The sequence below is a fragment of the Prionailurus bengalensis genome, chromosome A2 (assembly GCF_016509475.1).
Source record: "Prionailurus bengalensis isolate Pbe53 chromosome A2, Fcat_Pben_1.1_paternal_pri, whole genome shotgun sequence".
In the NCBI taxonomy this organism is placed as follows: Eukaryota; Metazoa; Chordata; class Mammalia; order Carnivora; family Felidae; genus Prionailurus; species Prionailurus bengalensis.
The window spans coordinates 43,378,832-43,405,953 of NC_057348.1; the positions used below are offsets into that span (position 1 = coordinate 43,378,832).

At 37.7% G+C, this 27,122-nt stretch overlaps 1 protein-coding gene across 1 annotated transcript in view; it reads left to right on the top strand.

The window, feature by feature from the left end:
* The window catches only part of LOC122487448 (contactin-6-like), a 295,894-nt gene that overhangs the window by 146,943 nt on the left and 121,829 nt on the right, over nucleotides 1-27,122 (top strand). The window contains 1 exon segment of the mRNA XM_043587958.1: nucleotides 15,994-16,089. Within this exon segment, the coding sequence (XP_043443893.1) occupies nucleotides 15,994-16,089 (96 nt within the window).

The window sequence follows — 27,122 nt, forward strand, 5'->3', positions numbered from 1 at the left end:
TCAGGGCAGGCATTTGATGTTGTGGCGTGTTTGGGTTGCTGAATACCACGGTGAGTTTCTCTGTCTCTCTTCAACATTTTAATAGTGGTAACAACAACAACAACAACAACAAATTTCCCCTTATCACTGGTGCTTTAGGTAATTATGCACTCAAAGAAAAACAGAAATTGATTTGTCTTCATAATAAATCATATTCTCTGCTTTATGAAGAAATAATTAAGGAAAACTGCTCAAATTTAATGCGAAGCTTCAGAAAACTCCATGTGTGCCATGAAAAAAAAATTAGAGAAACATTGATTTCCCACAGGAGACGAATCAATTTTGTCTGTTTAGTTCATTGCTGCATTCATGGCTCATAGAGCATTACTTGGCAAATAGTAGCTGCTTAATAAATTGGCAGATGAGACTTGCTTTAAATGTTTGTCACACACTCTAATTGGTTGACTTTCTTTGAAGGCAGAGATCATGACACAGATTTGGATTAAGTAGTACATTTGGGGAGTAATTCTTCTCAGAAAGCATGTTGAAAGAGTAGGGACGTTTATTGGGAAGGGAGAAGACCCACGAAGAGTAAGGTAATGGGGTTAGCACTGTGGACAGTTGTGGCTCAGTAGGACTTTGCCCCTCCTACAGACATTAGAGAACACAACTCATGCTTGCTCCCCCTTAGGGCAAGGAAGCTGGGGTATTTCATAGCAGCTGCCATACACCTTGGTTGAGTTCTACTCCTGAGGATATGAAGTCCCCAGACACACTGGAATTTGAGGCATTCTGTTCCCATAGAATAAAGAAATCCTCCTCGAAACAGTCTCAGGCAAAGGGAACAAGGTACTGAAGGTAGCAAGCCCTCAATTATTAACTGTCCCCTCCAAATGATAGGTAATCCCTAGATGGGCTGTGGGGTTAGGGGACTTTTACAGTAGCTACTACAACCATACCTTAAATGAACCACAACACTTCTGGTTTCCTAAGTGACACTCATAATGTAGGAAAATTCAAAACATCAGTTTGATATTTACATTTATTACATAGTTTTAGTTAAAAAGGTCACAGATGTTTCTTATCTAATAAGCAACAGAATATGTAAAAGTTCAAAGATAGCAGTTCAGGAATCTTGGCTCTAGTATTTCTATGAGTAAACAGGGTATCTCCCAGTTGTTTCTACTTGATTACTGAATAAGTGATTGGACTGAACTTATTCTATCCCTAAAATAAGCAAAATACCTAATTGAGACAGTTGCATAGTGATCTCCTTGATGAATCGTCATACTGAAAATGTTAATTATGGTCTCTACCTACCTTATAAAAGAGCAGGTCTAGGTTACTAATAAATAGGTAACCTCTTTTCTGGCATTGGACATCTCAAAAATCTCAAGTAAAAGACACAAATGAACTTCATGATAGGGTCAAGTTTGTGGAGTGGCTAGGAAAAGGCAAAGTGATTTACAGGCTGAGATTTTATGGGTGGATGAACTATACAAGCAAACACAAAGAGACCAGTCTGCAAAGAAGTAAATAGAGCTGATGGTGAAAGGAAAGCAGAGAGGACACAGGCCAGTTGCCCTTGGAAAAGGGAAAAAGAGAGATGGAAAGAGAACAGCTGAGTAAACCTTACTGTTCTCAGATGTGTTTCCACTACCCTGTTGGCCTGAGATTTTTCTTGGTACCTTTTGAACTTCCCTCTCCTTTAGTTCAGGCTACCTTAAGTGAATTTCTTTCCCTGGTATGCAGAGACCCATATATTCACATTTTTTTTGTATTCACATTTTTAAAATTTTAATTTTATTTTTTTAATTATATCCAAATTATTTAGCATATAGTGCAACAATGATTTCAGGAATAGATTCCTTAATGCCCCTTACCCATTTAGCGCATCCCCCCTCTCACAACCCCTCCAGTAACTCTCTGTTTGTTATCCATATTTAAGAGTCAGAGACCCATATAAAATAGTGAACAAACACGATGATTTTTCTATCAGCAGAAATTGGAATAAATTAGAAAATCGACATAATACTTTAGGCATTATGGCATTGTGGTAACAACTGTAGGTCATACTCCTTGGAATTTGAAACTTAGTTCCATCAATTTAATTGCTAGTTTGTTAGTTGACTTATTGGCAATTTTCTTAATTTTTTGTGCTTAGCATTTCTTGTGTAGAATATGCTTAACACTGATGCATACTACTTAGATAACCATATAATGTGCTTGTAGTGCCCACACATGCAGTGTAAATTTTATGAAAGTTAAATATACATATAAATGCAAAGTGATAAATATAATAGAAAAAAGAGCATAACATAAAATAGAAATATATATACAAATCTCCATGTAAGTAAATGAACTATAAAGTTTGTGACAGTTATAACTTACTGCGGGCTATTGGACACAGTATATTACACAGGTCATTTTTGGTATCTCACTTAATTCTCATAATAATTCACTAATATAAGTGGTTTTTATTTATTTTTATTTATTTTTATTTCTTTTAGAGAGAGAAAGAGCACACACAAGGTGGGGTGAGTGGCAGAGGGAGAGAGAGAGAGAATTCCAAGCAGGCTCTGCACTTGGTACAGAGCCCCCTGTGGGACTCAATCCTGTTACCCTGGGATCATGACCTACGCTGAAATCAAGAGTTGGATGCTCAACCGACTGAGCCATCCAGGCGCCCCAATTATGTATTTTTAAAAAAACATTTATAGATTAGATTTACTCATCTATTTTTTCCCAGCAAATGTTTGTTGACTGTCCTTTATTATCAGACACTGGGCATATTAAAGAACACTGGAAATAAGTGAAAAATGAACGTTTCATTGTCTCATAGTTTGTAAATCCAAGAGCTAGATTCAAACACAGGCTTATGTGAATTCAAAGCTCAAATATTTTTCTTTCAACTGTGTAACCACTCTTTCTTTTTAAAGAAAATGAATACTTTCCTTTTGCTCATGGGTTTGTTTCTCTCTCCTGGGCCACACACAGTCTTTTATAACCAGACTTCAGCAGAGATCTGCCATAATTTCTGCCATACTCCACTGGTTGCCCAGACACATCCTAGTATAGTGCAGTAGGAAGGGACTAGACAAGGCAGTGAATACCACCAGTCGGTTCTTACGGACCATTTTGAAGTTTGGCTACTATATCATTTTTTAGAATAAATCCTAGCCTCATCTTTATGATCCAATAAAATTTGTATCCTTGTTTCCATTCCTAGAGAAAATATTGTAGATTCTAGGCATGGTGTATGCTATTCACTCACTCACTTTAGAGTTATAACTCTTTCTTAATTCATTAAACATGCATTTGTTGAACACTTGCTTTTTGTGAGCACTGACCTAGTTACTGTGGGGAAAACAAGGTCCCTCTTTTCCTGAAGCTCGTTGTCTATTTAGGAAATATTGAAATAAATTTAACTAATAATAATTTCTGACAGTGATTAGACCTTTGGGGGGAAAATAGAGGGTGATAGGAAGCTGAAACTTCAGATTGGTTGGCCAAGAGAGACTTCCATAAAAAGGTAGCCTGCAGGCTGAGATTTGAATGTCAAGAAGAATCCAGCTTTCTGGGGATCTGGAAAGAAGCTTTTAAGCAGAAGAAATGATAAGGCCAAAGGCTCTAAAAGGGGAGGAAATTTAGTGTGTTCTGAGAAACAGAAAAATAAACTATTCATTGTGTCTGGAATTTTCTGAACAACAAGTAAAAAGGGGTAATAGAATTGATATCATGTGGACCCCTGAATAGCTTTAGTAAGCTTTTTACAGTTATTGTTATTTCTCTGAGCTCATTCATCATTAATCAAACATTTACTGAGTATCTCCTGTGTGCCAGCACTGTGCCATGTACTGGGAAAGCAAAAACCAGCCCTTCTACTCGTTTTGTAAAAGGAAGTCCTACAAATCATTGCGCAGGAATAGAGTCATTTTAAAATCAATTTCATGAATGCATGCAGTCATGAATAAACTCTACATTGATGAGATTGTTATGGTAAATTATAATTAATGCAATCGATTTACCTTTTTGTTAATGTATTAAATCCACCCATATCTTTTGCGCACCTGTCTATGAGATGCAGGCTGTGTGTCCTCGTGGTACAAGTCTGAGACCGAATGTCCCAGTTTTACCTTTGACAGAAATGAGTCCTGTAGCTCAGACCGACTGCATTTATAGGAAACTCCTTTCTGTTTGCACTCTCTGCTCTTAAAATCTTATAAAATCTACTCGCTGCTCTCCAGGAGGATCAGTGTCCACATTCCTCCATATCCCAGCGAACAGACCTTCCTTCCAGCCCTTCTAACTCCAACACTGCCTCTGCTGAAGTCCTCTTCCCTGCTCAACTCTTAGAGGTTTTTTCCTCTTTCTTGATCTTAGTTTTGACCTAAAAGTGAAACTCTTCTTAATTCTGCCCCAAGTAGTGCACTCGCTAAAATAAAAATTCATTCACAGTCTGTCTTTTGCATCCAAACATGTGTGGAAGTTTGAGGGAGGAAAGACCCGAGAATCATCTTTTATTGAGTAGTTTTTTTCTGAAAGTCCTCTAGCACGCTGGAAGTTGATTTTACTTTTCTTTCTGTCCCCATCCCCTCATCCCTGCTCATTGCCAACACAGACCACTTTGGTCCCTTCAAATGTAACCTGTCTGGGGTTCCACCATGTCCTCTGGATCCACCATTTTCCTAAATCAGATTCCCAAATCTCAGGCATCTCTAACGTCACTTTTGTGGGGTGTGAAATATCCGTGTACCACCTATACTATTATTTGTTTTTTTTTCAATCAAATTGCTTTGATTTTTAGTACGTAAATATGTTAGAAAGTACACATTTATTACCACTATATCTAGAAAATTAATGTAATTCATCATAGATAGATAGGAAATCTAAAAATCCCTGTGTAGCTATTAAAATTTAAAAACATTTATTTCCATAACACTTAAGTGCCTTGCCGTACAACCAATTATACCTACCACACACAACGGTAATCTCTCTTGTTTACCTCTCAAGGTTACTATAAATATTAAAAAAAGATGACAGAAGTGAAAGTGGTTTGGAAAGTAATGGGATTTTAATTTAAAATAGGCTCTCATGCTCTCTCTCTCTCTCTTTTTCTCCTCTGTTTCTGTGTCTGTCTCCTTTTGTGTCTGTCTCTGTGTGTGTCCCTCTCTTTCTTTTTCTCTGTCTCTAAATGACAATGCATGCAAAATCCTTATCACTGGGACCTTAATTACCCTGCAGGCTGAGCAGGAGGAACCTGCAAAGGAAATGCAGATTGCATATGTGACTCCAAAGACCTTGCTCAGAGTAAAACAATTTGATGGAAAAATAACAGTATTTAGCAACAACCCTGAAGTCAGTCTCCCTAATTCCAGTACTGCAGGTTCCTGCAAATTGAAGTCAGTAGGATAGAAGCTCTATCTTATGTCTGTGGGGGGTCTTTGAAGAAGTGCCCTCATTCCACACTAAATATATAAACAGGAGTAGTAACACATTACCCAGGGGCTCTGCCCCATTACCTGGGAAACCCTGCCTTTTATTTTCTACATAGGTTGCAAATTTCGAAACTGAACTTTCTGACTAAAACATCACAAGGGACAAATGGACTTGTTATGGGCTGTGTCTGAAAAGAACCACATATTTCGTGCCATGGCTCCCATTAACTGTTGTCAAGGGGCCTGGAGCCTTGTTCCCTGGAAATCACTCCCTTTTCTCCAATGACCAGCACAGAAGTGGCAGCAGAGGAAACTATGAGTAGGATTGTTCCTGAAAGGACACAAGTTCCCCTCATTTGCCACCAGAACTTACACCTCCAGCCCTCTTTGCTGATGACCTGGCACAGAAGCTAAGAACTGAACCTGTGGCAAAACTCCCTCAGACCTCACGGTGGCCAGTGGTCAGTTTGGCTTTTTTGCTACTATGTTTGAAGACTTAAGAACCCAGGCTAAGACTTTCCTCCCAAGAGGCAGGACAGATTGTGCTCACTTGCTTTTGGAAAAAAAAAAAAAAGAAATTCTGCTTTTCATTCTTCTTTTCCCCTTCCTCTCTTTCCCTCCTCCCCTGTGGAGTACTCAGAATAATGTTCTGAATAGCTGAAAGTGTTTCTGGAGTTAGAGTTAGGGAGGAGTACATATCCAGCCCCTGTCTCGCTGGTCTTGGGCAAGTTACTTAATCTTTTGAACTGTGGTATGCTTATTTACAAAATGGGAGTCATGGTACCTACATCTCAGGGCCGCCGTGAAGATTAAACCTTATGATGTTTCTAAAGCTCCTGAAACTGGGAGAGGTCTCAGTAAAGAAGAGAATTCTCCTTCCCCTATGCTAGAAAGCCCCTTCCACTGCAATTTTCCGGAGCGCTTAGCTGTTCAATTCAAATGTTTAACCAAGATCTAATAAAGACCGACTATCTTCGGATTAGTGAGTTTGATGCCCACAGTACACTAGGTTTTCTCTCGGCCAGTCAGGACTCAGCAAAATCCTCCCGTCTTCATTTTGGTAGAAAGACATACCTTACTGACACACACCACTGAGTCCCCATCTTCCACACGCAGTGTTGCCTCCTTTATTCATCTGAGGACTTGACCTGTTCTAGAAACTCCCCTTTGTGCACTCGAGAACTATATGTATCATTCATAAATTCTAGCAAACACAAACAGCCCGAAGAAATCTCTTTACAGATTACTGACTGAAAAGGTACTAGCATTGTCCTCCCCAAAGAACAAAAGGTGGGAAAATGAAGATATGCCAAAAGGCACAGCCCATGACCTGGGAGAAGCAGGGTGGCCTAGGATTTTTCTGGCTCCCGAAAAACCAAGCCAAGAAGTGATTTCTGCCTCCCGCTGAGCTGCCTTGCTTTCTGAGCGGAGAGGTTCAATGGCCCTCCATCTAACAAGTCCTGTCAAGTTGGCAAAACATGGTCTGTAATGAAATACAACGTGATGTGGCAATACTTGGAATAAAATTCACATACTTTTGACTTCAGGCATTTTTTTTTAATTTATTTATTCACTGAGCATTTGAGCTGGGCACTGGATGGACAGAAAAGGAATTTTCAGGCTCTGTCTTTAAGAAAACATGATTTGTTAAATCATCAGATACTGAAATGAAAAATGGAAATGAAACCCATTTAAAAATTCAAAATGTCCAACTTTTGGTGATGTGCAAGTATATCATCAATACTATAATTAAATCCACAACATCATTTATTTTGCGCTTAATACCTTTTAAGCATTTTAAAGACATTACATCATTTTTCCTGTGTGACACATGCTATTATTAGGTTCATTGTAAAACTAGAAAAAACTAGGGTCACCTGGATCGCTCAGTTGGTTAGGTATCTGACTCCTGATTTAAGCTCAGGTCATGATCTTGAGGTTCATGAATGGAGCCCCACATCAAGTTTCATGCTGTCAGTGCAGAGCCTGCTCGGGATTCTCTCTCTCCCTCTTTCTCTCTGTCCCTCCCCTGCTAACATGCACATACTCTCTCTCTCAAAATAAATAAATATATATTCAAAAATGCATATAAAACTGAGATATAAACAGACTAATTAATATGCCCTAAATCAACAGCAAATATGTGCTGAAGTGACCATTTGAACCCAGAGTCTTACCTAAAACCTGTGCTCTCGATCATTTCATTTCTTCAGTGATAACCTTGTACAGAATTCATTAGTGGCTTGTTTAATCTTTGCATGCCTACTTAGATTGCTTCTTTTCTTTCCAGAAACACTGAAGATCTCCACAGCAGTGTAGATCTGACATCTCAGTTAAGTAATCTGACATCTCAGTCTATCTTATGCTATCAAAGTTCCATCACTCCATCATTCCCCTCTGCTTCTCTTTCATCCAGCTAGTTATAACTGTAGGGAATATGAAAGCTTAATAAGAGGAAATTTGGGAACAGGCCATATCTAGTATTTGTGTGCATATATATATATATATATGTATTTTTTTTTGGTCGTAGATGTCACTGCTATCCCAGCATTAGTCAGACAAATGAGTTCTTTATAGAAAATCAAATTCAGTCTTACATGTACATTTTAATAGACCAAATGAGTATTCCATAGTTGCTCACAATGTTCCATATAATAAATACTTTTCTCTCCAAAAACCTAGATGTTCAGCTGATAGAAAAGAATATATCAGCCCCTCCTCACTATTATCCTATATGTTTTTTTTTTTCTCTTAAGCACCATAAGGAAATGATTCTCAGTGAATTCATTATTCCCAGGAAACCAAGAAACAACTTCTCCACTTATTTATGAAGTTTTATAAAAATCTTTTTACATAAAAAGAGGGGAGGAATTTTAACTCAGATTATAAATGAATTTGACACCAGAAGCTCTTAAAATACCTCCTTACTTCATGCTTAGATATTAGCATTCCCAATTTATGTTCAATATTGAGACTCAGCTATTGCCTCTTTTACAGGATTTGACAATAGCGTTGTGCTTTATTAGGTTATGTCATGTTATGTTAGTGAGTTATGCTAGGAAACACAATAATATCATGAACACTGTAGCTGAGCATATAGCATCCTGAACTTGATGGTAGAAAATGAAAATGGTCTAAGTAAAGGTATTTTTGTATGCAACTTAATAAAGACCTGGGAAAATTACTTACAGAACCAAGATCTTCAGCTTACTCCAAACCACCGATAAAAATAAGTAAATAAAAGGAAAGAGTAACATGAACAATTTGATATTCTCATGAGTGGCCCTCTTCAAAGGGGAAAACCGAAGAGGAGATGTGAATTCAGAATAACCTTTCTATAATGTCTTGATATTCTTCAAGAGTACTTGGATTTGAAAAGTTACGAATATCATATCTAGGAGTTCCATGAGACTAATACAGAACTAGAAAATTATTCTTGGTATCTCTCACCATTTTCCTTTTTCTGGGCAGGGTATCAGTGGTTTCTCACCCAGCAAAATGTTTTTGCCATAGGCCAAAACAGAGCACATACCTCCAAGGTGGAGACTGTTCAGGAAGGTGAGCAGGCACTCTTCAATGCTACTGACTCCAGTGCAAACCTTCTGTGCTAAAACTAATGCAGAATTTGCAAAGGGGGAGTAGTATTCTACTGGTGCAAAAACAAAGAGCAGTAAAAGAAACCTTGGAGTTTAAAAATCAGATTCAGTGTCCTCAAAGTAGCAGATAATTAGCATTGTTTTTGAAATGCAGAGGGAGAAAATGAGCCCTGTCTCTGGTTTGGGGGCAGATCATAAGGTCTGTGTAATGGGGAAGCTCTACTGAGAGAGGCAGTACAGTCTGGCAGTTAAGCAAATGCCCCCTAGAGTCATGGTATTTGGAATTTAATTTTACTTCCTTTACTTATAAGCTGTGTGAACTAGGGCAGATCTTTCCGTTTCAGAGTGTGGTAGTGGGAGCTGAGGGTGGTGAGCTTTGTAGAAGAGAGGGGGAGGGTTTTAATTTCTCTCTGTTCCTGAAAGAGGACTGGAGTGGGAAGTTTATAGAAGAAAAAGAGCAGACGTGAACAACAGAGAGAACTATAGATTTTTAAGAACTAAATATCGAACACTGGTTGGATTCATCTCACTAAATCCATAAGATTGATAGAGGCACAAATATTGCAGTGGTGGTGCTTCCTGTTGGGAGGGGCATGAGCTGAGTATCTCTCTATGTTGGCCAAGCTAAGCTGTTGAGGTCTTTGTTTGCAGGGATGTGAGGGTGGAGATAAATGAGGAAACACACCTGGAGAGGACACAACCAGGGTTCTGAAAAGTGAGGATATTGGGAATCAAACGATTTCTAAACTTGAAAAGGTAGTACTTCCTCCCCCAATCCAGGAATTTGCAGATTCTTTGGAAAGGCACTAACCTTTTGTGTTGTTTGTTTGAACGGAGTGGTAGTTATGCCCTATTTTATATCTTGTAAATGGCAGGAAGACCCCAGTGAGCATTTGGAAACAGAATAGCATCATGATTGAGAGTGTGAGCTCTGGAACCAGACTACCTCCTTTTCAGTTTGGTCTTGACATCTAGAAACTGTGGTCTTTGCTCTGTTGCTGATCCTTTATGACCCTCACTTTCCTTCTTTGTTAAGTGAATGTGGTAGCAGTACCTGTGTCCCAGGGTCACCGTGAGAATTCAATGAAACTAACTTCACGGAGTGTCTGGCATGTAGTAGTTATTCTTGACATATGCAAGAAAGAAAAAAAAAATATTTAAAATATGAAAATAATGTGTGGCAAGTGGATAAAGATCCAGTTGATATTATTATTCACCTTTTGAACAACTCAGCTGTAGTATGTCCTGCTTGAAGCATGCATGTTTTCCTGGTGAGTATCTGTCCCAATCCCTGACTTTGTGGGTGTTGTCCTCCTGCTCTGGGTAAATGAACCCTGGGCACCCATAGTCTTCCTCCAAGCTTATGAGAGTTGGCAAACCGCTGGCCTCCTTCTGTGTCAGGGGCTGACGTTGCCAAGCACATCCTCTGATAGTGATCCTCATGCCTTGGCAGCAAATAATACAGTTTTCTCACTTTAATTAGGCTGAGATTCATTCCTACACATGGCAGCTGCAAAGATGTATTGTCCTTACAATTAGATGCTGCAATACTTAGCATTGCTTGGACTTAATTTTAAGTACATTTTGGTGGCCCCTGTCCCTCCTCTGTACCTTGGTTGCTCCAGGAGAGAGCATATGGCCCTATAATTCTTTAAAGCTCATTTTATGGGCCATTCTCAGGCACTTCCTGCTGGCCTTTGGAACAGAGCCTTGTTTGTGACTGCATTTTTGCTTATGTTCCTGCCAAATGCTTCCTCCAAAACCAGCAATAAAACCACAGGATCCGATAAGCCATGGTCATCAGAATGGCTTAATGAGAGCAACCTCAACAATCGAGGTCTTTAACAACAACCGTCACTGCAGGACTTATACCTTGAGCACAAGGACAGCCTGGGCAGGTCACCTTTGTGGTTTATGGGAATTTCTCCAAATAATACAGAATTTGAGACCATCTCAGGGAACGATCTCACACTAAGCTATTTTCTCTTAAGCAAAAATGGATAGGACAAAAATAGAAACTGGTGATTCTTTCCGGCCTCTCCATATATAAGAATAAATCTAGTCTTTAAAGGAGTTACAGAGCAAAGAAAATTTCATTGAATGCTCCAATGGCTACCTAATTCAGTCAGCCTTTGACTCAAAATAATCTGAAATATATCGTGCCTCTGGCTAGCAAAAAGGCTACAAGTTGGATACTTAAAACAGATCTTTATCAGGGGTGCCTGGGTGGTTCAGTCCGTGAAGAGTGTGACTCTTGGTTTCAGCTCTGGTCATGATCTCATGGTTGTGAGATCGAGCTCTGCACTGAGCGTGAAGCCTGCTTAAGAGTCTCTCTCTCCATCTCCCTCTGCCCCACTCCAACTCACCTGTGAGCACACAAGCACATGTTCTCTCTCTCTAAAAAAAACAAAACAAAAAGAAAAACAGATCTTTATCAAAGTGTATTCACATAAGATGGCACCTAGTTTAAATAAGGCAAAATTATATTTTGTCTATCATTTATGTGCTGTTAAACAGTTTTAAAATCTGAATTATTAATTGAAACCTGTGAACTAGTATCATTTTGGAATGACTGTGTTTTGATAGCTAACAGGACTTGTTTGACTTTTGACAAATGTTGATTTCCTTTCATGTCAACTATTAGATACCCCATTGTAATCATAAAAGGCATGAAGAAATTATGTTACAAGCGGATCCTATATAAGTGGAAATGAACACAGAATATATTAAAATATCAGCCATCTTATCAACAATGTGTTATAATGGCTTCTGATTAACACTGAGAACATGATTGATGTTACTGGGGGTATGGCACACTAACAATGTGACATTGAGAAAATTCAATCCAAAGCTTGTTAATTTCATAGAATCATTCAAATCCTCATTACTCCTTCATGACAGTTTTTGTTTTTGTGACCATTAAAAAATAATGACAATTTAATGGGACCTTTCAATAATGATATCAGGAAACACATTTTTTTCAAATGCTCATCTGTTGTTACAACAAGAAATAGAAACAGTGGATACAATATATTGATTTTTGGTTTTAAAAAGAGTTTGTTAACTTGATTCTTATTGAGTCACTTTTAAAATTATGCAAACTCAAGTCATAAAGAACTTCCAAGTCAAAGCAGTAGTTCACGTCAATGGTACCAACATATGTAGGTTGATTTAGCTTTTTCAAGGCCAAAGAAAAAAAAAGCACATATTTGATTAAAAATCCTCTCTAAGAAACAGACAAGGCATGCCAGGTCTTGAATTAGTGTAAAGCGAATGGCTGCTAATCAAGAGCAGGTGGGGGAAGAAAAGGGGGTAGAACTGGGGATAAGTAGAGTTTATATTGGCCAAATATTTGTATTATTAAAAGTCGAGTGTATATAAGAATTACTAAATTTATATATCAGACCTCTTACTTTTCATGGATACAGAGCAAACGTATGAAAAATAATCTTTGGGAAATAACTGAACAGCAAGGATGCTTCAAATTGAAACATTCACCTACAAAAAAATTTATTGGAACCAAAATATGCTATTTGACTTGTGTTTGCAAATTCATTCATCTTTACTTTGTATCAGGAAGATGAAAATATAGTGTCATGACTTGATCAGTTGGTATGTCATAATCACAATAATTACCACATATTGATTATTTCCTCTATAACACACTGTAGTTTAGATACTTTAAATTGATTATTTTATTTAATCCCTACCGCAACCCTGATAAGTAGGTTTATGTGTTGCATTTTTTCCCTTCCTCAATGATTTATCCAACACTGTCCCATCCATTTCACTGAGAAATTTGAAACCACCATGAAAAATGTTCTCATCTAACCAGCAAATAACCCTACTGTCTATCTTATATCAGTAATTAATATCTTTTTTTTTCTTGATACCCCTTTCTTAAAAAGATCAGTGCTTCCACAGGAGCTCTGATTACCACTTTTCTGACTTTTCAAGAACTTCACACTAATCTGTGTCTTAGAATCAGCAATATCTTTATCTAATTGTTTATATCAATATAGCACCACTGCCCTCCAAACTCCTCCCTGTTCTCGAAATCTTACCTCTCATTCATAGCCAACTCTAAAGAGTTTACACACCTGTGATCCCCATATTCTTATCTACTACCTACTATTCACCCCTCAATCCACTTTAGCCTCTTCTCCATAATTTTACTTACATTTCTCCTGTCAGGATTACGTATGACCTTCATGTTGCCTGATACATTTTTCTGTCCGCATCTTATTCCATGTCTTAGATGCTGCTTTCTACCTATTTTCCCTTTTTCTGTCTCCCTCTCTCCTTCCCTCTTTCCCTCCCCTTCCTTCCTTCTTTCCTTTCTCTATAGTTCTCTACACTACCTGTAAATATTGGAGATTTTTAGAGTTTGATTCTAGATGACTATCTACCAAATTGTTCTTGCCAAAAATTTGAGAGTCATCCCATGGGGATTACGTGCATTTCTATGGCTTTAAATGCTATATATATGCTCTTAAATTTCATTCTCATAAATCTGGACCTTGCCTCACCTGTGAATTCAGGGCTCATATGTCTTATAGCTTACATGACATTGTCATTTAGATAACTCATGGATAAGACACACACAATAATCAAAATAGAAGTCTTCAATCTCTCTAAATCACACCACAAATTAATTTCAATTTCAATTATACTACAGTGAAGTTGTTAAGCAAAAAAGGCACACACAATTTATAATCTTTATATTTTTAAAGATAAAGAGAGCTGTAGGTAAAGATCTAATAATCTCCACTTCCATATCTTTCATTCACGTCCTTGAGATAACCAAGGTGAATAATAAAAATATATATATTCTATAATTTTCTCTATACCAATTAAAAGAGATGCTCATATTTAGGTTTTTACTTCATTCTTTCACAGTGGGATAGGTCATAGCAATATTTAGCACTTTTTTAACTTAATAGTCTAACTCACTTTCCAAGAACTTTCCACATGAGTCCTTTATATTTAATAAATTCTTTCTAATCATGGATGGCATTCCATTCTATGACCTTGTGGATATTTTTCACCTTTTTCACTGATTTATTATTCAGTTGTTTCTTGGTGTTCCCTTTTTACTTTTAATATAATTCCATTATAATAGCCCCAAATGTCCTGATTACTGCAGTTTCTCATTGACCCCTGCCCACTATGTGCCCATGAATAGTGCTTTCTTTCAATATTATGAAAATTCCCTGCTGTTATCTACATCTAGGTTTTTAAACATGTTTTTCTTTCTGCAAGGAATATTTTCCCTTCTCCATATCACCATTGCATGGCTGTCTCTCATCCATAATATCTGTATCCTGTTCTTTTCACTTACAAGATAGGTCAGTTAGATAAAAGGTTAAGCGGCTGGGGTGCCTGGATGGCTCAGTCAGTTAAGCGTCCAACTTCTGCTTAGGTCATGATCTCATGATCCATGCGTTTGAGCCCTGCATCGGGCTCTGTGCTGACAGCTCAGAGCCTGGAACCTGCTTAGGATTCTGATCTGCCTCTCTCTGCCCCTCCCCTGTTGGCGTTCTGTCTCTCTCTCTCCATCTCAAAAATAAACATTAAAAATTTAAAAAAAGAAAAACAAGGTTAAACTGCTATAATACAGAGACCTCAAAATAAATGCCTCAAACAGTATAGGAGTTTATTTATCTTTTCTATGATGATCCAGAGTGGATGTTCCAGATCACCTGTGGTTGTACTCCATGCAATCACTCAAGTACCCGGGTTAATGGTGGCTCTTTCAACTTGACCAGGATCTTTCCTGTCATTGGCAATCTAGATGCTGAAGGTATGGGTGGAGAACATACAGCTGTGGACATTTCCTTTCCCACATAATAGGTAGAAGTTTCACTCGTTTCTCCTTACCGTATGAAGTGCGAAGATGTCTGCGAAATGTAGACTCTGGTTGGAAAAGTGTATTTGATCTACAAATCTATAATTATGGAAGAAGGGAGCATATATCATTTTTGTAGACAACCAGCAGCCTCCACACCATAATAATCACAATTTGTAAATTATACATTTGTTGCTTTGTTTTTTAACTTGTGTTCTAGTTTTCCTCTTAGATAACAAGCACAATAAGGGCAATGTACATGCCTGATTCATTTACCAATACATATTCTCTCCTTAATACGCTTCCTGCATTTGAGTAGGGATTCAATACAAATTTGTTAAAAGACTAAATGAATGTATAAAAGAATTTTACAGGTGAAAAAACCTAAGGTTCAGAGAAGTTCAACAATTTACTCATTCCTGGATGCTGAATGACCATTTTCCAGGAATGTTGAAAGATTTGTACCTCCTGTGGATGGCTTAACAAGATAACTAGTTAGCTTTCTTCTAACAGTGAATTTATATGATTGTTTTATGGTATAGGATATTACAACACTCCAAACAAGATCATGATGCTACTTTTTGAAGGAGTAGAACAATAAAATGAGAAAATATGCCTTCTTTCTCATTGGTTCAGTCACATTGAACTCTTTCCCTCACTCTATTCCATCCTAAGTTCTCATAGACTTCATGTGCACATCAAATACCAACCATTAATCTAAGATGCTAGAAGATTACAGCAAACTTGCTGCATATACATACCTTTTTTTTTTTTTAATCACACCTTCCCTGGGCAAAGAAAGTAAATATGTGCTGGATTTTAAAGATTTTCTGCTGGGCTACAGGCTGCCTGGGAGAATAAAAGTAAACAGATAGTAGGTATTGTTAATAAATGTTTTCATCACATATTCTGATTATGTGAAAAGGAAGAAGAGAAGAAAGAAGAAAAAAGAAGGAAAAAAGAGATTTTTAGAGATAAAAATCAGTGTAGATAAATTGATCATCAACTAAATCTTCTGGTCAGCCAAGTATGGGTGTCCATTACTGTTAAGAATAAAAATAAGTTTGAGATTCTTCTTTAACGTGTTTGTTACTGCAAGATGATTCTAAAGCTGTTTTGTTTGTTTTCCAAGATATTGAAGACTTTGAAACCAAAACAAGAAGCACAGTGTCCGTCCGAGAAGGTCAAGGTGTGGTGCTTCTCTGTGGCCCACCACCACACTTTGGAGGTATGGTGGGGGGTACTTTGGGTCACACCATTAATGTGGTCTCTTGATGAGTAAAGAAGGCACATCTTGAAGTCAAAGATAGCTCTTCATCAAATCAAAAGGAACTTCAAGTTCATCCTATCGCATCTGAACAGTTCCATTGTAAATCATTTTTAAAAGAATTTTTTTCATGCAGTCACTCGAGTGAAAATGAGTACCTGAGTACCAAGTAAAAATGACCCCTGATGCAATCTGATGCTTGTCACCCTGAATGTCAGGAGACAATTTGTTTAACCTCCTTTGGCTCAGTTTCCTCCTCTGTAGAATTGAGACACAAACTGATAATCTGTATTACAGTGCTGTTGTGAATGTTGAGTGAGCTAATGAATGCAAATTGATGAGTGTAATGGCTAGTACTTATTCAGAAAAGAAAGCTGAGATTGTTATTTCATTGTTACTATGGACATCCATGGAAAAGCAAATTCCAACATTCCTCTTGGGAGCCTCACCTTAACTATTGTAAGAGGAGAGTTACCACATTAATTACAAGCAAATTTTGGATGGCACCAAATCAGAGTATCTCCTAGCAATGGTGAAAACATGCACTCGACACCATTCTCTAGTTTGTAAGAATCTGGACTGATCCATGAATTAACCTGTTTGTTGCCAAGGACCTAAACCATCTACTCATTCGCACCCCCTCAGGGTTGCATTTGGTCAAATGATTTGGTAAAATATGGTGGATTCTTAACCATCAGTGAATCTGGAAGAAGCAGCATCAAAATATCCATGGAGTCATTTGATTTGGTTCAATTCAGTATCATACTGACTATATTATAGTTAGCTTAATAATAATAGCAAATACTTATACAGCATAGATCTAAGTACTTTACATGTATTAACTTTTAAAATTCTCATAGCAGCTTCATGAAAGAAACACTATGATTGTTTCACAAATGAGAACAATAAGGTAGAGAGAGGTTAAGTAACTAGTCTATGGTAACATAGCTGATAGGTCCTGGAGCCGAGCTCCAAATCCAGCCAGAGTGGCTCCTAGAGCAGCCCTTTTATAGTTTAGTCCCACTCTGGAATGGGAGAATTTTGAAAGCATATAGAACAAATATTTTTTTCAATATATGAAATTTATTGTCAAATTGGTTTCCATACAACACCCAGTGCTCATCCCAAAAGGTGCCCTCCTCAATACCCATCACCCACCCTCCCCTCCCTCCCACCCCCCATCAACCCTCAGTTTGTTTTCAGTTTTTAACAGTCTCTTATGCTTTGGCTCTCTCCCACTCTAACCTCTTTTTTTTTTTTCCTTCCCCTCCCCCATGGGATTCTGTTAAGTTTCTCAGGATCCACATAAGAGTGAAACCATATGGTATCTGTCTTTCTCTGTATGGCTTATTTCACTTAGCATCACACTCTCCAGTTCCATCCATGTTGCTACAAAAGGCCATATTTCATTCTTTCTCATTGCCACGTAGTATTCCATTGTAGATAGAACAAATATTTAAAAATAAAATGAAAGCTATTTTACCCCTAATATTAAACAAAATATTATTTATGATCTTTTAAAACCTGAAAACATTTTTCCATTTGTTTCATTTTTACACAGTTACATGAAATGCTGATGCAAAAAAAAAAGAAGAAACTGATTAGAAGTTAACAATATTTTATTCAAAAATATTACACAGTAGTATAACATTATGCTCACCTAAAATATTGGGGGAGAGTTATACTGTTTTCAATGCTATCTGAGGTAAAATAGTATTATTCTGCAGCATTGAAAAAATATAATGCCACTTATTTTTTAACCATAGGGAAATTATTTTTTAGTGGTATAACCTAAGATGACAAGACAGGCAAAATCATGCCTGTTTTGTGCTGTCAGTCTATGTCAGTCTATGTCATTTTATGCTCTGACTTTGGTCAAAGAATCTTGTCAAACTGAAGATTATTTTCAACTTTGTTTACCCTGAATGAAGGTAGCAGAAATGTCAAATATTTGTAAATGAATGTCATATATTTTTAAAAGGCAGCCAGATAGGAAAAGCTTTCCCTATTACCTTGTTACCTACCACCATTAAAGTATGTGTTGATCATCTAAAGCATGTAAGACCCTTATTGTAACAGTTCTCTCTGCTTAATGCCATGAGATTAAGTCATAGACAAAAACTGCCTTCCATTAAGACCTTTTTAAGTGAATAACTAATGGCTATTGCATGCAAGTTATGACAAATTTGTCGGATACCAAATCTGATTATATCATATGTTTTTAGCAGGATTCCAAGGTATTTGTCAATATTGACTTCATCCAGCTATTGTAGGAATTTTCATCCTGAGAGCTCCTGGGGTTGCGCATGCTTCCTCATCTCTACAAAGGCAGAAATACTGGAATACTTTTCTTCTGTTCTTTATAGTTCTCCCAATCAAAACTGAGGGGAATATTGACAGACACCCTTTGATCCAACTATACAAAGAGTCATCAATTCATTAGAAGAGGAAAGTATTAATAATACTAACAATGAACCCCAATTATTGACTTGATATCATGAGCAAAAAGGACTTTGCATGATTTTCTCATTCCCAGGATTCTGATCATTAAGAATAATCATTTTTAAATGAGGAAACCAAGACTCAGATAAACTGAGTAAGTCAGTTTTCAGTTAGTAAATTAAGACAAGATTCTAGTAGAGGAATTTCTGACTTCCAAAAAAAAAAAAATTGCCTTTGGATAGAAAGCTCTGTAGTTAATGGTTAAACCTCAGATTGTGTATCAGTTTCAACACTCTTACACCTCCAGGTTTGCTAAGAGTTTTAAGAGTGTCTTTAACTGGCTCATTTGAAACAATTCTTTATTCTTCCTTTTCCTTTCTCACCTTCCTGTGAAGGTGAATTGTGCCAAGAAAGACTTCAAGAATGTAGAGAAACATATTGGTTGGATAACCTTCAAATTGATTTAGTGGACAGCTGGTTTAAAATGAGCCAATTTTACACATAGACATTTTTGTCTTTGTAATTTTTCTCTGGTTTAAGATGTATGTATGTGTGTATATATATGTAGCTTCAAGCAACACCCAATTATTAGTTCACAGTTCTATATGTCAGAAGCCAAAGGATGATGTGGCTGGTGTCTATACTCAGATTCTTACAAGGACAAAATCAAAGTCATGACCAGATGGCATTCTTTTCTGACAAGTCTGAGGAAGGCTCGGTTTCCAGGCTTACTCAAGTTGTTGGCTGAACTGGGTTCCTCGCCATTGTGGAACTCAGGTTTACCCCAGTTCCTTTCTGGCCAGATGTCAAGGGCCACTGTCATCTTCTAGAGGATGCCCGCACTTCTTGCCACATGTTTTCTTCCATCGTCACAGCCAACAGCAAAGAATACCCCTCACATCCATTCGTTCTAATAGTTCAAATGTCTCTAGCCAAGATAAGGGAGAAATTATCTTAAACATGATGTTATCAGAACATTCTGAGTTATATATATTTTTTCTCTAGTGTATTCACAAAACGAAACAAAACAAAAAAAAACTTGGAAAACATTTGTTAAACAAGGCAGGCCTGGGGCGCCTGGGTGGCTCAGTTGGTTAAGCGTCCGACTTCAACTCAGGTCATGATCTCGCGGTGTGTGAGTTTGAGCCCCACGTCGGGCTCTGTGCTGACAGCTCAGAGCCTGGACCCTGCTTTGGATTCTGTGTCTCCCTCTCCCTCCGGCCCTCCCCTGCTCACTCTCTGACTCTCTCTTTCAATAATAAATATTAAAAAAAAAAATTAAAAACAAGACAGTCCTATCAGATACATTGTAGTTTGTTTTATAAAACAAAAGCCAAAAACAAGAACGACGGGAGACTAAGAAAAATTATCAAATAGGTTGAATTCTATAAATTGACCTGGGGGAAGAAAATGGCTCCAGGAACAAAACAAAAGGAAAAAGTGTGTAGATGGATTTCCCATATAAATGATTAGTGATCACTCAGTGAAGTAGAGTAATCGGCATAAACCAAACTCAATAGGTGCTGTTTTATTGATGTCCTTTTTTTTTCCCATATAGACCAAAGGAGACCTGACTTCAGAATAGGCTTTCTTGTGGATATTTCCTACCCAATTTTAAAGGTAACTGTGAGTGTGCTGTTCTTCTAGAAAGAGAGAATTTATAAATAAAGCTTATTCGAAAGGAAAGGGACCCATAGTGAAAGAGAAAGAAACCTAGGCAATAATGCCAGAACACAAAACTGGCACATTCTGCTTTATCTCTTAGAAATGTGATATTTGGACACAAAACAGGAACCATTCCCTATACTCTGAGGAGAGAAGTATATTTGCTTCCTTAATCCTATTTCTTAACTACAGATAAACTCCATGAATGTGACTGAATCTATGCCAATAGAGCCAGATTAAGCCCCCGTTTCCATCTTCCTAAAAAAATATAATTCTATAATGTTACAGAGAAATATAAATTTTTCTGAAAGTTTTGCCTGAACACCACAGAGAGTGCTACAATGTTTATCTGGTTGAAACACTTTATACCCTATTAGACATTGTTTTCCTTTCTCCTAAACTCTCTCACTGGTAGTCTATGACTTCCCTCATCTCTACACAATCTCCAACAGTCCCTTCTATTGTCTATTATAGTTATTATCCATAATTTGGATACCCATGTCAGAAAAATACAAGTCTCAAAAGAAAAAAAAAGAGAAAAGAAAGAAAGAAAAATACAAGTCTTCTAGTTAGCCTCTTGGTGCTTGGCAAAGCTAAAATTTACTAGTCAGCTAAAAAGATTTTTCCTTTCCTTTACTAGATCTCTAGAGGATTCTATGATGTCTTCTCTGTATCTAGGTTTATGTGACAAAAGGAGGCAATACACTATTTATTTTGCTTATTCATTTGGGGGAGGGGTCACTGAGCCTTGAGATAGACTATGAACTTTGTTGCAGGGAAGTCTTTCTACTATGGGTTTTCACTCACCTCAAGGATGTACTTTTGCTTAAGAGCCTTGTCACTTTAATGGAGATTCTGCATAAGTCATTTGCAACATCACTGAACTCAAAATTATCTTGAACTTTTTGAATGGAGATGAAAAACTTGAAGCCAAAGCCGTTGGATGAATTTGAAAATAAACCATCAGTAGATCTTCATGGGTCCAGTGAGTTAACCCAGCTTCACATGAAGTTTTTTTTGTTTAGAAAAAGAAAATTAATCTTTTATTTATTTTTGAGACACACACACACACACACACACAGAATACAAGCAGGGGAGGTACAGAGAGAGGGAGACACAGAATTCAAAGCAGGTTTCAGGCTTCTCACTGTCAGCAAAAAGCCCAGTGTGGGGCTGGAACTCACAAACTGTGAGTTCTTGACTTGAGCCGAAGTCAGACGCTTAACTGACTGTGCCACCCAGGCACCCCTGAAATTTTCTTTAAAAATGACAGAGTGAAAGAATGGTACATGTTGTCTAAAATAATTAAGATCACCTTCACTGTGAAATTATAGTTTCATCATGTCTAAAGTAAAGCACATTCTTTCCCTTTATTGTCTCAATATAAAATTCTCAATCCTGGGCTCATAAACATCATAGGCTTAAAGTTTGTTTCAGAGGAAATATTCCATTGTCTTCTCAGATAAAACTTTTAGGTTGGTACAACAGTTGAATTTATGCCAGTAGTTTGGAGCATCTATGTCTGTGGTAGGAAGATAGCACTGCTGTTTGAGCCCAGCGTTTGTATTTTCATCAATAAAAATGTTGACAACTCAACATAAATGGAAAATCATTTTCAGCAAAGTCTCAAAATTATGTTATAGAATCAAGAGGAAAATTACATAGAGGAAAAAGTGCTAAATTTTCATATGGCCTTCTACCTAGTTAGTTTTTTTCCCCCTTCTGTTTCTGGAGTAAATGACAGTGGTGTTTTCTTAGTAAGTAGGACAAATCAGCAACAACAGCATTACTTCGGGGTTGCTTGAGTGTGTAAAAGGCAGACAGGCTCAAGAGTTGCCTGTTGGTATAGTAATGACAGTGATAGCCATCATTATTGAACTTGCACTATTATTTACTCAACAAATATTTATTGTGTACATCCTAAGCCACTCATTTTAGTGAATTTTAGGGATAGTGGAGAACAATGTGACAAAGTCTTTCCCTTCATGAATCTTATAATAAGCAAGTATAAAAATATGACAGATGGTCGTAAAATCTAGGGAGAAAACTAAAGTGGGTCAGGAGTGGTGGGTGTTGCTATTGTATATTGTGAGGCCACAGTAGGCTTTGTTTGTATTTGAGAAAAGAACTAAAAGAATGAGAGAGTGAGACATCGAGAAAAGGCAGTTTGGGCAGAGGGAACAACATGTGCAAGGGGCCTGTGGCAGGGCTGTATCTGGCACATTAGAAGAATAGCAATAAAACCAGTATAGAGAAAGAAAAGTGTGCAAACATGAGACTAGATGAGGATATAAGCACTACTTTAGAGCTATTTTAGAGCCTTTGAATTTTACTGTGACTGAGATTAGAATGCCTTGTGTGGTACTGAGCAAAAGACTGACATAATTTATCTGACTTCCAGTTAAAAATTTTATTATTGGGACACTTGTGTGGCTCACTTGGTTAAGCATTTGACTCTTGATTTTGGCTCACTTCATGATCTCATACTTTGTGAAATTGAGCCCCGCATTGGGCTCTGTGCTGACAGTGCAGAGCCTGCTTGCACTCGCTTTCTCTCTTTCTCTCCCTCCCTCCCTCAAAATAAATAAATAAACATAAAAAAATTTTCTCTAGAGAACAGACCATAAAGGGGCAATAATATAAGGAGTTAAAAGTGATTCAGGGGAGAGATAATGGTGTCTTGAACTGGGATGATAGCAACAAACAGATGAATAAATAACCATCTTCACTATATGTTCAGAGGGTATACCTAAAATAATTTCCTGGAAGATTAGATGTAGACTGTAAGAGAAAGGAGTAGTTTTTGTACTGAACAATTGGAAGAATGGAATGCCATTTATTGGGATGAGACCAATAAAGGGAGAGCAGATTTTGGAATGGGAGACATCAGGAATTTGTTTGGGTACATTTTAACTTACAGATGTCTATTAGATAGCACAATGAAAATTTTGAGTAGGCAGTTGGATTTACATGCTTATGGGGAAAGCTCTGGTTTGGAGAAATCAATTCAGAAGTTACCATTGTTAAAAAACTAAATGTAACTGAATAAATTTAAAGATCTGATTGGCTTTATTCAATGATTTATGAATTGGGCAGCAAACCATCTTGCAAATGGGAAGGAGCTCTGAAGAGCTGTACAAAATGAAAGACTTTTAGAGATAGAAAGAGGCAAAGCAAGGAGGTCACTCTAGCAAAGTAAATTGTTTCAGGCAAGGTCACCTTCCTCTGGAGGACAGATAGGGTCTGTCCGGTGGATTGCCTCACAAGTGCTGACCCGGTAATTCCAGATTGCCTGGTTAAGGGTCACATTTCTGGGAGAGGCCGAAACTGGAATTTGGTTTGCCGATGTGGGACTTAGCACCAGTGACTCCATTTGGGACCTATTGTCTATGTCTCTCTTTTTTTCTTTTAACACCATGTGTAAGTAGTGTTTAAAGCATATGATTGGATGAGATAATGAATACCTCCTGTACACTGGGCACTCAGCTCAGCATTTTCTGTACCTCAACTCATATAACACTTTCAAAGAAAATGTCTCCATTCTAGAAATTGAGTAATTGTTTTAAAGAAGTAATTGTTTACTTGACCAAGAAGACATACCTTGAGTGTAAACACTACTGCATTTATTCTCCTGCCTAATCTTATCTGACATAATCTGGCCCACAATAGATGATAACTGCTGAATAAAGTATAAATGGAAATAGCAAGTCCTCTTATCTCTATTGGAGATTATGTAAACAGCACCCAGGGAGGTAAATTAACTTGCATAATGTTACTGTAACACATTAGAATCAGAAAGATCATGTAACTGACCAGAGTCCTATGCACCACATTTCCTGTGTCTACTTTCAGAATCTTATTCATACCCAGTAAGAATGTTTTCTCTTACTTTCCATGACATCAGACACAAGTCTTGTGTTACATCCTGTTTCCATTTGTAGAGCCCAGGGTTTCTCACCATCAGTACTATTGACACTTCAGGATGAGACGATTCTTTGTGATAGGGATTGTCCTGTGTTCTGTGTATTGTGAAGATGGTTAGCAACGTTCCTGGCCTGTGCCCTGTTGGTACCAGTAGCACTCCCTCCCCCAATAACAAGAAGGAAAAATATCTCCAGACTTTGCCAAATAGTCCCTCTCAGGCAAAATCACCCTTGCTTGAGAACCACTGAAATAGCCCATCACTTACATTTTCTGTATTTAGCTCATCTATGGAGGATGGAATTGAGCAGAAAAAAGGAAGTCTGGTCTTTGTGTATTTGCCTTCATGATTTGCCCCTCTTCCTTACAATTGGAGGTTTCTCAGAAGTTCATTCAGACACTGGCTGTGTTTTCATTTCTTCTCTAGGACATGAGCAGTACTAGAGTTCTTTGGAAACTAGCACTAATAGGAACTCAGAGGGCCTTTACTTAGTGGTTGTTTGTAAATGATAAAAGCAGCTATCTCCATGATTCTGAACACGGGTGTATAAATCAAAAAGCATCTAATAAAACCTAGGTGGTTAAGCAGTAATTGTGGAACAAATGGGAACTCAAATCGGAGTGGCTGTAAAGGTGTCAGGGCAGTGTTCTGGGTTGCATCATAAACTTGCTCAATACCAGTATCAATGACTTCAACCCAGAAAAGGAATTATTTTTCTTGGATTAGGTCTTTGCCGCTGAGCTAGCATACCCATGATTTACCACCCAACAGCCAGTCACATTTAACTCCAAAGCATTGCACAAGGTTTACAGTAAAGTACACGTATTCCAGGTTATTCCAAAGGGGAGATTTGCCCACTAAATCTGAGAACAATGCTTCAGATTCTTTATTCTTCTCGTGTATTTTCTACTTCTAGACACATGCTACCAATTTCGAAGTCTGTCTTACAGAGCCAATAGAAGTTCTCAGTGTCATTGTTCTTCCACATGGGATACCTCTCCTCTAATAAAAATGACATCCCATATAATGGGTAGAATAGCATGGATCTCTTGTGTTTGTGTTTTAAATATTGCAGTGCAAGATATAGGGCTGTAAATTATGTCAAAATGTAATCATGCTCTAGGGAAAACAGTGTTTGTTGTATGCTTGAGGGAACACAGATAGAATCTTCAATTGCTTACTGCAGATCTGCCATTTCTAATAATAAAGTTGTAGAGGATGGTGTCAGTGTGAAACTACAGGCAGTGCTTCAGGAAGGACCAATTATCATTCAGTTCTAATGTTACTGCTGAATCATCACAGGGAAAATGCATCACAATCATTAATAACATAAATGTCATAGGTGGTGGAGAAAATATTTAAAAATTCAATGGTTTCAACTTAAGTGGCTCATGAATTATACATTTAATTAAGAAAAGCCAAATGGGAAGAATTTTAAACTTCTAATTTGTAAGGTGTTTTTTTTTTCTTTCCCCATTAAAAATATACAAATTAAGCATTACAGTGGCTGATGATGGAACAAAATAGATAAAAGCCCCCACAGTAGTTTGGCTGTTTGGGTGGATGGGAATAGGTGACCCATAGGGAGAAGGGAGAAAGGCGGGATGGAAAATATAGTGACTGGAAGGGCTTGCAGCTTAACTTCTTCACCAATTCACAGAGGAGCACAAAGGGGTACCTGGATTCTAGAACTACTACAGAACTACTGCCATATTCCCCTCTTCTCATTCACCAATAAAAAGAGAAGGTTGGGCTGGAGGATCTTTAGGTCCCTTCCATCCCAGACATGCCACAAATCCATGAACTGAGGAACATCCTCTTTTCCAGACTCCCACGTACCGCCCAAAGAGAAATATACAAGATGGCCACCATTTTGTCAAACTCTGAGCCATTTCCCTTCCTAGTATGATTATGCAGAAGAGATTGAGAATTACCACTGTATTAATGGTTTTCAAAGCAGTGTTCTGAGAAGCCCCCAGTCTCAGCATTTCCCGGGAATTCGTTAGCAGTGCAAATTCTCTGGTTCCTTTCCTGACCTACTGAGAGTGAAACCGGGAGGGTAGAACCCAGCAATTTGTGTTTTACCAAGTCCTCTAGGTGATTGTGATGCACCCTGAAGTTTCAAAATCTCTATTCTAGTGAGGCCATTTTGGAGAAAATAATTACTTCTTAGTGGTTTAAAAAATGCATACTATTCCCCACTAGTACTAGCTACGAACAGGTTGAAGTGATTGAGAGTGACAGATTAACGTTTCATTCTGTGAGATTCTGAGGAAATTGAACACAGGACAGACATTGTTGATGGAGGGAGAGGATGAGTAGAGAGGAACAGGTGTCCTAGTTCTCAGTAGGCTTGGGTAGGCAGAGAGCTTGGGTGTTTAGAAAGAAGTGTCAGGGTAAGGAAGAATAGCCTAGGGGATTTGGCATCTGAAAGAGCTAGGTTCAAGTCCTACCCCTTGCAAACAATGTGATTTGGGGAAATTACTTTTATACTTTTAGCTCCAATACCCTGTACTATTTAATGGGCATATTATTAATAGCCAATTAGCCTCACAAAATGAATTTATGGATTGATGAAACAGGTATGAAATAAAAGTGCTCATTACTTTTTATATAATTTTGTTTATTTCTGAACCACATTCTTCTGGCAACTTCTAAATGTTCCACTATTGAAGAAAGATACATCACATGCAGGGATAGATCAGAAAGTTTTAGCAGTCAAAGTGAAAATGAATTCACCAAGGGAGAAATGGAAATTACAGTCTCAGGTCTCAAGATTATAGGGTAAAGAATACAAAGATTTCTTGGGCATTAGTGGCAACTTGTAATTTCTGTTAAGTGAGAGGGTTACCTTGGATTTCATAGAACTAGAGATTATTCCTCTTCCCAAATCAGCATTGAATAAAGATCCCTAAGCTGGGACATAGCCCTGGGAATTTGCTCAAGATTGTCTTTATTTCACAAA